General features: G+C 44.1%; 1 protein-coding gene across 1 annotated transcript in view; it reads left to right on the forward strand.

The window, feature by feature from the left end:
• Positions 1-15,061, forward strand: part of kcnh6b (potassium voltage-gated channel subfamily H member 6b) — a 30,879-nt gene extending 15,818 nt beyond the window's left edge. The window contains exons 2-11 of the mRNA XM_090202419.1: positions 5,663-6,088; positions 6,585-6,978; positions 7,186-7,385; positions 7,823-8,075; positions 8,748-8,941; positions 9,108-9,219; positions 9,309-9,569; positions 9,725-9,914; positions 11,563-11,755; positions 11,885-15,061. Coding sequence (XP_090058545.1) covers positions 5,663-6,088; positions 6,585-6,978; positions 7,186-7,385; positions 7,823-8,075; positions 8,748-8,941; positions 9,108-9,219; positions 9,309-9,569; positions 9,725-9,914; positions 11,563-11,755; positions 11,885-12,169 — 2,508 coding nt within the window. The 3' untranslated portion in view covers positions 12,170-15,061. The remainder of the gene's footprint in view (positions 1-5,662; positions 6,089-6,584; positions 6,979-7,185; positions 7,386-7,822; positions 8,076-8,747; positions 8,942-9,107; positions 9,220-9,308; positions 9,570-9,724; positions 9,915-11,562; positions 11,756-11,884) is intronic.
• The last annotated feature ends 1,751 nt before the right edge of the window (positions 15,062-16,812 follow it).

Here is a 16,812-nt window from a genome sequence, read left to right on the forward strand (position 1 = left end):
TTTTCAGTTCTTTCCACAGATTCTCGATTGGATTCAGGTCTGGACTTTGACTTGGCCATTCTAACACCTGGATATGTTTATTTTTGAACCATTCCATTGTAGATTTTGCTTTATGTTTTAGATCATTGTCTTGTTGGAAGACAATTCTCCGTCCCAGTCTCAGGTCTTTTGCAGACTCCATCAGGTTTTCTTCCAGAATGGTCCTGTATTTGGCTCCATCCATCTTCCCATCAATTTTAACCATCTTCCCTGTCCCTGCTGAAGAAAAGCAGGCCCAAACCATGATGCTGCCACCACCATGTTTGACAGTGGGGATGGTGTGTTCAGCTGTGTTGCTTTTACGCCAAACATAACGTTTTGCATTGTTGCCAAAAAGTTCAATTTTGGTTTCATCTGACCAGAGCACCTTCTTCCACATGCTTGGTGTGTCTCCCAGGTGGCTTGTGGCAAACTTTAAACGACACTTTTTATGGATATCTTTAAGAAATGGCTTTCTTCTTGCCACTCTTCCATAAAGGCCAGATTTGTGCAATATACGACTGATTGTTGTCCTATGGACAGAGTCTCCCACCTCAGCTGTAGATCTCTGCAGTTCATCCAGAGTGATCATGGGCCTCTTGGCTGCATCTCTGATCAGTCTTCTCCTTGTATGAGCTGAAAGTTTAGAGGGACGGCCAGGTCTTGGTAGATTTGCAGTGGTCTGATACTCCTTCCATTTCAATATTATCGCTTGCACAGTGCTCCTTGGGATGTTTAAAGCTTGGGAAATCTTTTTGTATCCAAATCCGGCTTTAAACTTCTTCACAACAGTATCTCGGACCTGCCTGGTGTGTTCCTTGTTCTTCATGATGCTCTCTGCGCTTTTAACGGACCTCTGAGACTATCACAGTGCAGGTGCATTTATACGGAGACTTGATTACACACAGGTGGATTGTATTTATCATCATTAGTCATTTAGGTCAACATTGGATCATTCAGAGATCCTCACTGAACTTCTGGAGAGAGTTTGCTGCACTGAAAGTAAAGGGGCTGAATAATTTTGCACACCCAATTTTTCAGTTTTTCATTTGTTAAAAAAGTTTGAAATATCCAATAAATGTCGTTCCACTTCATGATTGTGTCCCACTTGTTGTTGATTCTTCACAAAAAAATACAGTTTTATATCTTTATGTTTGAAGCCTGAAATGTGGCAAAAGGTCGCAAAGTTCAAGGGGGCCGAATACTTTCGCAAGGCACTGTATACCTGAACATTATTTTTGCATGACCTGAATTCTCTTTTCCAGCTTTTTTGATAGCCCACTATACCAAGCAGAGCAGGCATAATCAAAATTACAGTGAATCAAAGGTTGAAACTAACAGTTTCTTAAAACTTCTTATGGCTTGGGGGCAGTATTTCGGCATCTGGATGAGAAGCGTGCCCAAAGTAAACTGCCTGTTACTCAATCCCAGAAGCCAGGATGCATATATTTGGATATAAAACACTCTAAAGTTTGCAAAACTGTTAAAATAATGTCTGTGAGTATAACAGAACTTATATGGCAGGCGAAAACCTGAGGAAAATCCATCCAGGAAGTGGGATTTTTTTGATGTGGGTATTTTCAATTGAATGCCGATACAGTATCTAATGGGTTAGGACCCAGATTGCAGTTCCTACGGCTTCCACTAGATGTCAACAGTCTTTAGACATTATTTCAGGCTTTTTTTCTGAAAAATGAAGAAAAATGAGACTCTTTTTGTCAGTGGACTGAGGAAGAATGCAGAGCTGGTTTGTGCACGTGACCGATTGCGCGCCCTTCGTTGTTTTTCCTTTCTATTGAATACGTTATTGTCCGGGTGAAATATTATCGATTATTTAGACAATTGATAACCTGAGGATTAATTAGAAACATCGTTTGACATGTTTCGATTAACTTTACCGGTACTATTAGGATGTATTCGTCTGCATGTTTTGACCGCCTTGGAGCCAGTGGATTACTGAACAAAATGTGCCAACAAAACTGAGTGGTTGGGATATAAAGAGGGACTTTATTGAACAAAACAAACATTTATTGTGTAGCTGGGACTCTTGTGACTGCAACCATATGAAGATCTTCAAAGGTAAGTGATTAATGTTATCGCTATTTCTGACTTTTGTAATTCCTTTACTTGGTTGTAAAATGTGTGTATGCTTTTGTAAGCGGGGCGCTGTCCACAGATAATCACATGGTTTGCTTTCACCGTAAAGCCTTTTTGAAATCTGACAAAGCGGCTGGATTAACAAGAAGTTATTCATTAAACCAATGTATAACACTTGTATTTTTTATGAATGTTTATTATGACTATTTCTGTATTTTGAATTTGGTGCTCTGCAATTTCACCGGATGTTTTTGAGGTGGGTCGCTTGTGGAACGCCTGCGCCAGAAAGGTTAACTTTGATGTCAACATATCTAGTGTTATGATATAGAAATGTACATTTGTAAGTAAGTAACCATCTGTCTTATGTAACCATACCAAACGTATCAAGTCATACTAATTTGAGTGCCGGATTTATGTTTACTATGTTACTATGTCTAGTCCAGGCTGGGCCCGCAGTTAAACCGTTGGGACAGTGGGTTATGAGTCAACCCGAACATCACTAATCAGTATTGTGTGTTTGTCGGGGTGCGGCACTCATGAGAGGCAGGACCACATGCTGCTTTGAACAACAATTTATGCAAATTAGTCAGTTCACAGATGTCCACCAGATGGGACAGTATTTGAGGACTAGAGTCAGTTTGTAAACACAGGTGTTCCCCCGATCTCACGCCTGATTGATTATGAACATAATCACAGACAAGGTTATCAGACAGCAAGATCCCTTATTCCTCTCCAACTATAAATGTGAAAGGGAGAAAATACCTTACAGCTAGCTAGCTATCTGTTGTCTTTTCTATGTGATCTGGAGTTCATCAGCGACACTATTGCTATGCTGGGGTTGTGATAGACAATAGTTGACTACTTTGTCCATAAGAACTGGTCTGGATGGCTTTGTTAAGGTGGTAAATTAGTTAGTAGACCAAAAAGAAAGAGTTCCAAAACTCTGCAAATAAAATCTAGTTTTCCCCTCGCCACTCAGACCACTGACAGTCCTAGCAAAATTCTTGCTTGAGAAATTGCTCTTTGCTAAGAAGCTATTGTTTCTTTTTGACCATTTTAATTGAAAAACAATCACAGTAAGGTACTTAATTGTTACCCAGAAATAATTTGATATTGAGATAAAAACAGCTGCATTAGACCTTTAAAGAACAATATATATTTTTTTATATATATTTACATTTATTTTGACCCTGAAAGTGGGCTAGGAGAAACTGTAATCCAGTGTTGGTTTAAACCACCAACTTCAACTTACTTTAGTCATGGCTAACCAAAAACACAATAGGATAACATGGGGAAACAATTACAGAAGATATTTACAAATCCAAACCACAGATTAGTTTTTCTTACGCAGATTACTACGTTCAAGGTAAGATTAAACATTTTAAGTAACAAGTAAAAAAATAAAATAAAAAAACTTGTTCTTTGAGAACTGTTGTTTTTGTGTGTGTTTGTTATGTAGTACATGGTGGATGAAGTGCTTGAATATATATTTTTATGTTTTTGAATAGTGAATACAATAGACAGAAATGTACATCAATGCGAGTATAAATGAGCCTATTTCAATCTCACCCTCTATGTAACATGTCCCTTTAGAAAGTATTTATACCACTTGACTTACAGCTGTGTCTTTCTGGGTAAGTCTCTAAGAGCTTTCCACACTTGGATTGGGCAAAATTTGGCTATTTATTATTTTTTTAAATATTCAAGCTCTGTCAAATTGGTTGTTGATCATTGCTAGAGAACCATTTTCAGGTCTTGCCCTAGATTTGAAGTAGATTTAAGTCCAAACTGTAACCTGGCCACTCAGGAACATTCACGGTCTTCTTGGTAAGCAACTCGTGTAGATTTGGCCTTGTGTTTTAGGTTATTGTCCTACTGATGGAAAGCAGACTGAACCAGGTTGTCTAGGTTTTTTCTGTGCCGAGCACCATTCTGTTTCTTTTTATCCTCAAAACTCAAATCCTTAACGATACAAGCATACCCATAACATGATGCAGCCACATCAAACGTAACACTTTGTATTCAGGACAAAGTTAATTGCGTAGCAATTTTCTTTGGCAGTATTACATGCTGACCACACAGCTCACGTCTCGTGGGCTGCAAAATACATTTACACATACATGTTATTCAATCATTACACCCCCACTGCTCACGCGTGTCAACAAGCGTCTGTATAGCCAGGCGCTAAAATAGAACTTGGTTCTATTTGTGACGCGCTGCAAGTCCTGCCTCTCCCATCTCATTAGTTTTTAGGATCATATACCCAGGTGGGTGATTGGAAGCTGAACTGAGGTCCACACTCCAGTCTGTTGTGGTAATGCACCTTAGTTGGTTGCCAACCACCATATAAAGTCCAAAGAACAAGCCTGTAGAAGATTACTAGAAACTAACCCAGTTTAACGTTACCCTTTCATCTGTGGATTCATTGTCGGAGTAGAGGACAGATTAACTAGCAACAGAAAGCTAGCTAGCTATTGTCATAAATGTTTAATACTTTTCAACCTGTTCCCAAATGAATATAGTTGGTTCAGAGTTTGTTTTGATATTTCAACCTGTGTGTCCCGATCGCGTCTGGTGTGGATGGCGATCTGGTCAGCATGTTACTTTAGTGCCTTGTTGCAAACAGGATGCATGTGTTTGAATATTTCTATTCTGTACAGGCTTCCTTCTTTTCATTCTTCCAATTAGGTTAATATTGTGGAGTAACTGCAATGTTGTTGATCCATCCTCAGTTTTCTCATATCACAGCCATCAACCTCTAACGGTTTTAAATTCACCATTGGCCTCGGTGAAATCCCTGAGCTTTTTCCTCTTCAGCAACCGAGTTAGTGACTGGGTACATTGGCAACTGCATCTTTGTAATGACTGGATACACCATCCAAAGTGTAAATAATCTTCATCATGCTCAAAGGGGATATTCAATGTCTGCTTTTTTAAAAACCTATTTACCAATAGGTACCCCTCTTTGCAAGATATTGGAAAACTGCCCTGGTCTTTGTGGTTGAAATTCACTGCTCGGCCGAGAGACCTAGTTTATGGGGGTACAGAGATTGGGGTAGTCATTAAACAAATCATGTTAAACACTTATTGCAGACAAAGTGAGTCCATGCAATTTATGTGACTTCAGCAAAGTTTTACTCCTGAACTTATTTAGGCTTGCCATGACAAAGGGGTTGAATACTTATGGACTAAAAACATTGCAGTTTTTAAGTTGTAAAAATTCCACTTTGACATTATGGGGTATTGTATGTAGGCCAGTGACCCCCCCCCCAAAAAAAAAATATTTTAAATTCAGGATGTAACACAAAACGTGGCAAAGGTAATGGGGTGTGAATACGTTCTCAAGGCACCGTATCTGTTTACTGAGAAAAGCAATACATGGACATATACACAATCAATCAATAGGCTACAGCAGGTTGCACTAATTCAAATCGAATTAACAAAGTAATAAGTATTGATTAGTAATTGGTGTGCGAGCACTTGCTGAATGCCTCTGGCACCACTCTATGCTAATGAAACTCTCAAATATAATTTGGATCTCTGTTAGGTTCTGTCTCTGGGTGCTGACGTCCTGCCGGAGTACAAAATCGAGGCCCCGGTCACCCACGCATGGACCATGCTGCACTACAGCCCCGTCAAAGCGGCGTGGGACTGGGTCATCCTCCTCCTGGTCCTCTACACAGCCCTCTTCACCCCCTACTCGGCCGCCTTCCTATTGGATGAGCGTGGGGACTCGCTGCGGCGGCGTTGTGGCTATACCTGCAATCCACTTAACATGGTGGACCTCATGGTGGATGTGCTGTTCATCGTGGATATCGGGATCAACTTTCGCACAACGTTCGTCAACCCCAACGACGAGGTGGTGACCCAGCCGTGGAAGATCGCTGTGCATTACCTCAAGGGGTGGTTTGCCATCGACCTGGTTGCCGCCCTACCCTTCGACCTGCTTATCTTCCGCTCAGGGTCTGACGAGGTGAGAATAATGCAAGTTGGGATTAATATTAACCACTTTACTTGAAGCCAACAGGTATAATGCATTATAAAGCATTTTAGGCCTTTAATAAGAGATCAAAAGTGGGTTAATCTCTCAATGAGCCTGAATAAATACAAACCAGATAGGCATAAAATATTATAACCCTTATAAGACAATATAAAGGTTCAAGCTTATTTAGCGGTTATGAGTTGGTCACATGGTCTCGTGATGAGGTAACCATGTCTGCAATTTAAAAAAATTCAGTTGCCATCAGTCCAAGAAAGAATTCCCTTTTGATCTAATGGTCAAGATGCTGGTGTCTCCCGTGGGAGAGCAGGTTTCAGATCCCACTAGGGACAACAAGCATGAACATTTCCTGTGTTACTTATTTAAAAGCAAATTTGCTAGTAACCTGTAGCCATTTCCCATCAATTCATTCTGCATCTATTTTCCCATTTCCTCGCTACTATTCTCAATAAATGGCCACCTACTAAAGATGGCCACCTTGATTGGCCTGCTGAAAACAGCGCGGCTGCTTCGGCTGGTTCGTGTGGCGCGGAAGCTCGACCGCTACTCGGAGTACGGGGCCGCTGTCCTCTTCCTGCTCATGTGCACCTTTGTGCTCATCGCCCATTGGCTGGCCTGTATCTGGTACGCTGTTGGCTACGTGGAGAGGCCCTACACTGAGACGGGTTGGCTGGACAACCTGGCTGAGCAGCTGGGCAAGGCGTACAACGCAAGTGAACCTGGCTCGGGTCCGTCCGCTAAGGACTATTACATCACTGCACTCTACTTTACCTTCAGCAGCTTGACCAGTGTGGGCTTTGGGAACGTCTCCCCCAACACCAACTCAGAGAAGCTCTTCTCCATCTGTGTTATGGTTATTGGCTGTAAGTTCCTAAATGTTCAATTTACTCAGAAGAACATTCACAATCCATACACACTGCATTCAAATGTAGTACATTTCATAAATACTTATGTCACTTATGTCACAGAACTACAAGATATTTTTATTATGTCACGTATACTGCATTATCAACGTGCAATTGTTGACAGAAGCCTTTTTAAGCCCCAATTGGCTCCTCCTCATCCTCCAGCTCTCATGTACGCCAGCATCTTTGGAAATGTGTCGGCCATCATCCAGCGCCTATACTCAGGGACGACCCGCTACCACACCCAGATGCTGCGGGTCAAGGAGTTTATCCGCTTCCACCAGATCCCCAGCGGGCTTCGCAACCGCCTGGAGGAGTACTTCCAGCACGCCTGGTCCTACACCAATGGCATAGACATGAATGCAGTGAGTAGAAAACCGGCCACCAAACTCGTAAGAAACACTTTCTTCGGTAACACTTTACGTAAAACCTGCAGGTATAATGCATTATGATGCCGTTATAATGCATTGTAAGACTTATCTTGAGCATGTATGACCTCCGTATGTCTTATAATCCTGCCATCATGATCCTGACTAAACACCAGCCATTTTCAGTCAGTTAAGGTGTAGTACATTGAGAAATAACATATTATAAGCCTTAAGAAATTATAAAGGCTATGTGCTTATAACATGTTATAAAGCATTATACCTGTAGACTATCTTCTGGTCAACAAATCTATTCAAATCCCCAAGGCATCCAGCGTAATAAACTGCAGTGCTGAAAACTCAGTTTACAGTGAGAATGCCCTATTGCAAAATGACTGATTTTGACATTTATGTTGACTTTCCATCTTCCTCCCAAGGTGCTGAAGGGTTTTCCAGAGTGCTTGCAGGCTGATATATGTCTGCACCTGAACCGCAGTCTGCTGCAAAACTGCAAGGCTTTCCGGGGGGGCAGCAAGGCCTGTCTGCGGGCTCTGGCAATGTGCTTCAAGACTGTGCATGCCCCACCAGGGGATACACTCATCCACTCTGGAGACATCCTCAACTCTCTCTTCTTCATCACTCGTGGTACCATCCAGGTCACTCATGATGATGTCGTGGTGGCCATACTGGGTAAGGAAGGCTATGCAATCTATTGTTCAGTTCGCTGCAGCTGGCGACTTGAACGAGCTGCAACAAACACTCAAAACTGGACAGTTTTATCGCAATATCTTCATTCACAGACTCAATCGTGGACACTCTTACTGACACTTGTGGCTGCTTGGCGTGATATTGTTGTCTCTACCTTCTTGCCCTTTGTGCTGTTGTCTGTGCCCAATAATGTTTGTGCCATGTTGTGTGCTGCTACCATGCTGAGTTTTTGCCATGCTATGTTGTTGTCTTAGGTCTCTCTTTATGTAGTGTTGTGTTCTCGTAGTGATGTGTGTTTTGTCCTATATTATAATTTTTTAAAATTCCAGCCCCACGTCCCCGCAAGAAGCCTTTTGCGTTTTGGTAGTCCGTCATTGTAGATACGAATTTGTTCTTAACCTACTTGCCTAGTTAAATAAATATGTGTCAGATCTGCTGCATTGACTTTAGCTATATGTTAGTCATTGATGTCTTTCAAACTATTTTAGAAATGTAAATGTAGTTTCTGAAGATCATGCTCCTTCTCATGTCATGAATTATATACAGTAACTACATCCTATAGTTCGGAATTTAAAATAACAGCCATCTGTGATGAGATAAGTGATGCCATCCCCCTTCATTTACTCTCACTGTCTCCCTTCCTCTATCCTGTAGGGAAGAATGACATCTTTGGGGAGCCTATCAACATGTATGCAGAGCCTGGCAAGTCCAACTCTGACGTGCGCGCCATCACTTACTGTGACCTGCACCGGATTCAGAGGGATGACCTGCTCGAAGTTCTAGACATTTATCCAGGCTTTGCCGACAACTTTTGGGCAAACTTGGAGTTCACCTTTGACCTAAGAGACGTAAGAAGGAAAACACACACGTGGCTAAACTGAGAAAATGGACACATTTTATTTGGGATATTTATGGTATTGGTGAACAAGATCCTTTTGGTTCACTGTGTCCAATGAAATGGGATTGTTGGCACTGGATGTGTTCAGTTTGTGTCTTGCTATTTCTGTATGCCAGGCTGACCAGGTCCCACCAATACTGTTGGCTGATGATTCTGGTGATGATTGTGGATACAGTCGTAGTAAGCCACGACACAGGGGACACTCCCTGGACTGTCGCAACGGTCCTGGTAAGTTAAGTTGATTAGTTGAATCAGGGTCTGTATGTATCAAGCAAGCTAGCTGTATGGACTTATTTTTTACATTCTACATTGGACAGACGGCATGGACCAGGACGACCCGTACCCCTACCGCCAACGCCATTCGGTCCCACAGCCACACTGGGAGGAGGGCTGCAGCTGTGAGTCGCCTTGCTCCCAGTCCAGCGAGGACCTAAACAAGCCCCTAACCCAAGGGGGCAAGGTGGAGCTGTACCCTCCGGACGACGATTGGCTGGAATACTCCCCCTCAGTGGTGCAGCTGAAGCCCCCTAGTGGCGCCACAGTGGGCAGAGAGGCCCCCATGGACAGGGCTCAACCAGGTACAGTATGAGCAGTATGGTACCTCCATTTCAATTGTATGTTATGTAGCATTACTGGACCGGAGGGTTGCGGATTCAAACTCCCAAAAGAATCCAAAAGACATCAGTTGATCGACAACAATGTTCTGTTATTTTCACTCTGTAAATGTTTCCAGCCACCTCTAACCTCTCACCGAACATGTCTGGGTATGTTCAATACTGGCCAGAGAGGCAGTCGGTCCAGTACTCCAACAGGCAGTGGCGCTCCTCTTCGGTTCGGACCTCATACCACCCGCCCCCGTTCACAGAGGAGAGGCCCAGTGAGCTGGAGTCCCGACTGGAACTACTACAGTCACAGCTCAACAGGTGCGAGGAACAACACGCTTACTATTACAAAACTATTTTCAACAGTTGAGCCAGGCAAACAGTTGAGCCTGCACGTTTTAGCTTATTTTCAATTTACCTAGGGTGCAACGCTGGCTGATACCATCTGAAATAAAATGTTTCCTGAGCTGAAATAAAAGATTCCAGAAATGTTCCATATGCACAAAAAAGCTTATTTAGCTCACATTTTGTGCACTAATTTGTTTACATCCCTGTTAGTGAGAATCTCTCCTTTGCCAAGATAATCCAGCCAGCTGACAGGTGTGGCATATCAAGCAACTGGTTAAACAGCATGATCATTACACAGTTGCTCCTTGTGTGCTGGGGACAATAAAAGCCATAACACAATGCCACACATGTCTCAAGTTGAGGAAGCGTGCAATTGGCATTCTGACTGCAGGAATGTCCACCAGAGCTGTTGCCAGAGAATTGAAAGTTAATTTCTCTACCGTAAGCCACCTCCAATGTCTTTTAGAGAATTTGGCAGTACGTCCAACCGGTCTCACAACCGCAGACCATGTGTAACCACGCCAGCCCAGGTCCTCCACATCCTGCTTCTTCACCTTATTCACCTAGCTGATGAAACTGTGGGTTTTGCACAACTGAAGAAACTGTCTCAGGGAAGCTAATTTGCGTGGTCGTCCTCACCAGGGTCTTGACCTGACTGCAGTTCGGCATCGTAACCGACTTCAGTGGGCAAATGCTCACCTTGGATGGCCACTGTCACGCTGGAGAAGTATACTCTTCATTAATGAACCCCAGTTTCACCTGTACCGGGCAGATGTCACAGATGAATGGCCTTGTGTGGGTGAGCGATTTGCTGTTGTGAACAGTGACGCATGGTGGCGGTGGGGTTATGGTATGGGTAGGCATAAGCTACAGTCAATGAACAAAATTGCATTTTATCGATGGCAATGTGAATGCACAGAGATACCGTGACGAGATCCTGAGGCCCATTGTTGTGCCATTTATCCGCCACCATCACCTCATGTTGCACAGCCGACGTTGCAAGCAGCTGTATACAATTCCTGGAGCCTGAAAATGTCCCAGTTCTTCCATGGCCTGTATACGCACCAGACATGTCACCCATTGAGCACGTTTGGGATGTTCTGGTTCAATGTGTACAACAGCGTGTTCCAGTTCCTGCCAATATCTTGCAACTTTGCAGAGCCATTGAAGAGGAGTGGGACAACATTCCGCAGGCCACAGTCAACTTTATGCAAAGGAGATGTAGCGCTATAGGAGACAAATGGTGGTCATACCAGATACTGACTTGTTCGCTGATCCACACCCTTACTTTTTTTTTAAGGTATGTGACCAACAGATGCATATCTGTATTCTCAGTCATACGAAATCTGACTGATTTATGAACTGTAACTCAGTAAAATGTTTTCATTTATACTTTACCTTCAAAGGGACAATCTCCAATTCAAACAAAAGCAGTTGCTGTATCCCCACTCCCCACATTAACCAACTGGAGCTTATGGAGTTAAACTAACTTTGACAAGAGAGACATTCCAGTTGTCTTAGAAGGTCTGGAAGGTCTTTCAGGGCAACAGTGAATACATGGCTACTTAGTATTCCTCCTTTTCCTTCCCTCTTTCTGCCCCCTTTATCCCTCCATTACCAGACTGGAGATTCAAATGACTGCCGATATCAACGTCATCCTGCAGCTGCTCCAAAGGCAGATAACGCCGGTACCGCCCGCTTACAGCACTGTGTCAGCCATAGACTCACCTGGCCTATATGGGACAGGAGCACCAGTGTTGCACACCATGTACCAGATCCCACCCATACAGATAGACAACCAAGCATCCACGCAGGTAGGAATTCTGATGGTGAACACAAAAACAAAATCTGTCAAAGCACCTGAAACATTCACAGAAGCTGTGTTACTGCAGTTAAACCTCCAACCTGTGACTGAATACTCACCCTTGATTGTTTTGTTGTAGAGCTCTGCCCAGCCTGACCTCAAGTTACCCCTGAAATCCCAGGAGTCGCTGTCCAGCGGTATCCATCTGACTGTAGAGTCCGACGACACCATGTCCGTCACCCCGGAGATGGAGCCGACCGTGCCACTCTCCTCCCAGCCGATGGTCAAGCGGTCACTGTCTCTCATGGAAACGTCCAGACTAAGTGGCAGCCTCCGCTTCCCCTCGTTGCCCGGGAACCTGGACGCCTCAGGGCAGGCGGAGATCCAGAAACATCGCTCAGATCCTGTGCTTTCTGTGACCTGAGACCCCTGTCCCTAGTTCCCCAAACCTGGGATCCTACAGACTGCTTCCACTCATATACAGATTGCAAGATAGTAGCAAAACATGTATTTCCAGGCCCTGCCCTTTAACAGCCCCTAACCCCTACGTACTGAGATCGGAGTAGGTGGATGAGCTTAAACAGCCGTTAAAGTCCTGCTAACTTTAGCCATCACTAGCCAAAAAAATCTGAAATTGATGGGGACATGGCATGCAGAACTGTATGAAAAAGGTTAAATCAGGTAACGTCAAACCAAATAATGAGTTGATTACAGTTGTTTTGGCCATGTTTATACAAGTACTGAATGCCCCCATCACTTTCATAGATTTTTTGCTAGCGTCGGCTAGGGTTAGCTGAAGACTTTAATGGCTGTTCAGAGAAAACCGAACCATGAATACGATTCTCATGGCTCATAAAATACTTTCAGGGTGAAAAAACATCTAACATTAAGTTGGAAAACACTGAACTTCCCCTTTAAGATTAAGTGCCTAGGGGAGGGGGTTGAGGTTGTTTATGGAAAGGCTGAATTCCATGTCACCCCCATTCCCCTTGTCCTTCCATTTGCGCATTCACGCGCTCCTCCGACATATGCAAATGTCCCAAAGCAGAGGGAGTGAAAATTAGTGGGTATAGGGGCTAATTAGACCCTCCAATAGCCACTTCAAATCAAATCAAATGTATATGTCACATACGTGTTTAGCAGATGTTATTGTGGGTGTAGCGAAATGCTTGTTTCTAGCTCCAACAGTGCAGTAATATCTTACAATATACACAATCTAAAGTAAAGGAATGGAATTAAGACTAAATAAATATTTGGACGAGCAACATCGACTAAGATACAGTAGAATAGGATAGAATACAGTATATACAAATATGAGATGAGTAATGCAAAATATATAAACATTAAAGTGACTAGTGTTCCATTATTTAACTGGCCAGTGATTTCAAGTCTATGTATATAGGGCAGCAGCCTCTAATGTGCTAGTGATGGCTATTTAACAGTCTGGTGGCCTTGAGATAGCTGGTTTTTCAGTCTCTTGGTCCCAGCTTTGATGCACCTGTACTGACCTCACCTTCTGGATGATAACGAGGTGAACAGGCAGTGGCTCAAGTGGTTGTAGTCCTTGATCTTTTTGACCTTCCTGTGACATCGAGTGCTGTAGCTGTCCTGGAGGGCAGGTAGCTTGCCCCCGGTGATGCGTTGAACAGACCGCACCACCCTCTGGAGAGCCCTGTGGTTGCGGGCGGTGCAGTTGCTGTACCAGGCAGTGATACAGCACAACAGAATGTTTTCAATTGTGCATCTGTAAAAGTTTGAGGGTTTTAGGTGCCTTCCCCACCACACTGTCTGTGTGGGTGGACCATTTCAGTTTGTCAGTGATGTGTAAGGCGAGGAACTTGAAGCTTTCCACCTTTTCCACTGTGGTCCCGTCTGTGGATGGGTGGGTGGGGTGATCTCTCTGCTGTTTCCTGAAGTCCACGATCAGAGCTTTAGTTTTGTTGACCTTGGGCGAGGTTATTTACCTGGCACCACACTCCCAGGGCCCTCACCACCTCCCTGTAGGCTGTCTCATCATTGTTGGTAATCAGGCCCGCTACTGTTGTCATCTGAAAACTTAATGATCGAGTTGGAGGCGTGCGTGGCCACGCATTCATAGGTGAACAGAGGGTATGCATCCTTGTGGGGTCCCAGTGTTGAGGATCAGCAAAGTGGAGGTGTTGTTTCCTACCTTCACCACCTGGGGGGCAGCCCGTCAGGAAGTCCAGGACCCAGTTGCACAGGGCGGGGTTCAGACCCAGGGCCTCGAGCTTAATGATGAGCTTGGAGGGTACTATGGTGTTGAATGCTGAGCTACAGTCAATGATCAACATTCTTACATAGGTATTCCTCTTGTCCAGATGGGATAGGGCAGTGTGCAGTGCGATGGCATCGTCTGTGAATCTATTGGGCGATAAGGAAATTGAAGTAGGTCATAGGTGATATGATCCTTGACTAGTCTTTCAAAGCACTTCATGATGACAGAAGTGAGTGCTACGGGGCGATAGCAATTAGTTCAGTTACCTTTGCTTTCTTGGGTACAGGAACAATGGTGGACATCTTGAAGCATGTGGGGAAAACAGACTGGGATAGGGAGAGATTGAATATGTCTGTTAACACTCCAGCCAGCTGGTCTGCGCATGCTCTGAGGACGCGGCTAGGGATGCCGTCTGGACCAGTAGCCCTGCGAAGGTTAACAAGTTTAAATGTCTTACTCACGTCGGCCACGGAGAAGGAGAGCCCAGAGTCCATGGTAGCGGGCCATGTCGGTGGCACTGTGTTAGCCTCAAAGTGGGCGAAGTCAGCTGCGGCTTCAGAGCAAAGCGGTATCAAATGTATTTATAAAGCCCTTTTTACCTCATCAGATGTCATAAAGTGCTGATACAGAAACCCAGCCTAAAACCCCAAACAGCAAGCAATGCAGAAGCACAGCAGCTAGGAAAAACTCCCTAGAAAGGCAGGAACCTAGGAAGAAACCTAGAGAGGAACCAGGCTCTGAGGGGTGGCCAGTCATCTTCTTACTGGGCCGGGTGGAGTTAAGAGTACATAGCCATTAAGGCCAGATCGTTTTGAACATTTTGAAGAACTTTCATAGATGACCAGCAAGGGTCAAATAATAATCACACTGGAGAGGGCACAACAGGTCAACACCTTAGGAACAAGTCTGTTGGCTTTTCATAGCCGAGCATATAAACCTGGCATCCCATAACGCACCACTTTATTTTGTGAAATAATTGAGGCATGCTTAATTATGAGCCACCTTTATTTGTTGGTGTCTGATTGAGAATTGACACATGTAACATTTGAAATACCTCCCAAATTAAATGTTTAACTGTTAGAGTTTGTTTTTTGTAAAATTATAAGAAATTATTTCATGCTCATTTTCTTATTTAAATGTGGAACATGAACCGCATCATTCAAGTCACCAGTGTCTCCCGAACAGGGGAGAATGACTGCTCTCTCTCATTGAAGCCACAAAGTTCAAGGCTGATCGCAGTACTGCAGGCATTATTTGCAGAAAACAGGATCCCCCATTATAGAGAAGGGGAAATGGCGATCTTTGTGTAAAAAATAAATACAAATTTAAGACAATAATGGTACCTATTATTACCAATAATAACTACTACAACAGATGTATGTCCTTGAACTGATTATTTTAACGTCGTAGCCAATAGCCTGCAGTACCCAGTTGGCCTTCAACTTGACATACTCAATGAGAGGGGGAGGCACTGAGCTAGCCTGCAACGACACTTCCTGGACTAGCTCAAACTGCGCATGTTATGGGAGAATCTCAATACATACTCCTCGCGTCCTCGCCTTCTTAAAACCCATTAGATGAGAAAGCCAGAGGCCCATCCCAGAGCCCGAGGCCAGCTCTGACACTCGTTGGATGAGGCAAGCAAACTATCACAGATTACGAAAGGGAAACACAGCAGCGAGCTGCCCAGTGGTACGCCAGATGAGCTAAATGACTTCAATGCTTGCGTCGAGGCAAGCAACACTGAACCCTGTATGAAAGAACCAGCTGTTCCGGACAACTACGTGATCTCGCTCTCCGTAGTCGATGTAAGACATTTAAAAAAGGTCAACTATCACAAGGCTGCGGGACCAGATGTATTACCCTGACTGCACTGCTCTGATCAGCTGGAAAGTGTCTTTGCTGGCATTTTCAAAATTTTCAAGCAGACAACCATTGTCCCTGTGCCCAAGAATGCCAAGGTAAATCGGTCTAAATGACTATCACCATGTAGCACCCACATCTGAAATGCTTTGAAAGGCTGGTAATGACTTACATCAACTCCATCCCAGAACCACTACAATTAGCATATCGCCCCAACAGATACACAGATGATGCACTCTCTATTGCACACCACACTGCCCTCCCCACCTGGATAAGAGGAACACTACAGTGCCTTCGGAAGTATTCAGACCCCTTGACATTTTCCAGATTTTGTTACGTTACAGCCTTACTCTAACCTGACTAGTCTCCCAGACCCTGCCGCTGAAAAACATCCCCACAGATGATGCTGCCACCAACATGCTTCACTGTAGGAATGGTGCCAGGTTTCCTCCAGACATGACACTTGGCATTCAAGCCAAAGAGTTCAATCTTGGTTTCATCAGACCAGAGAATCTTTATTCTCATGACAGTGGAAGGCCTGATCACCAACTATGATGAGAAGCCTACAAGGAGGAGGTCAGTGACCTAGCAGTGTGGTGCCAGGACAAGAACATTTTCCCCAATGTCAGAAAGACAAAAAGGAGCTGATCATGGACTACAGGAAATGGAGGGCAGAGCACGCCCCCATCCACATTGACGGGGCTGTAGTGGAGCAGGTTGAGCGCTTCAAATTCCTCGGCGTCCACATCACTAAGGAATTAACATGGTCCACACACCAACACAGTTGTGAAGAAGGCACGACAATGCCTCTTCCCCCTCAGGAGGCTGAAAAAATGTGTCCGCACCATTTGAAAAACTGCACCGATACCGTAAGATAGCGTACTTTAGACAAATTAAACACACTAGGCAGACGGGTGCAGAGGTTAAAGGGCAATCTGTAGTTAACAGACGCTGGATAGGGGAGGAGA

The sequence above is a fragment of the Oncorhynchus mykiss genome, chromosome 16, assembly GCF_057628025.1.
Source record: "Oncorhynchus mykiss isolate SJ-2025 chromosome 16, ASM5762802v1, whole genome shotgun sequence".
Lineage (NCBI taxonomy): Eukaryota > Metazoa > Chordata > Actinopteri > Salmoniformes > Salmonidae > Oncorhynchus > Oncorhynchus mykiss.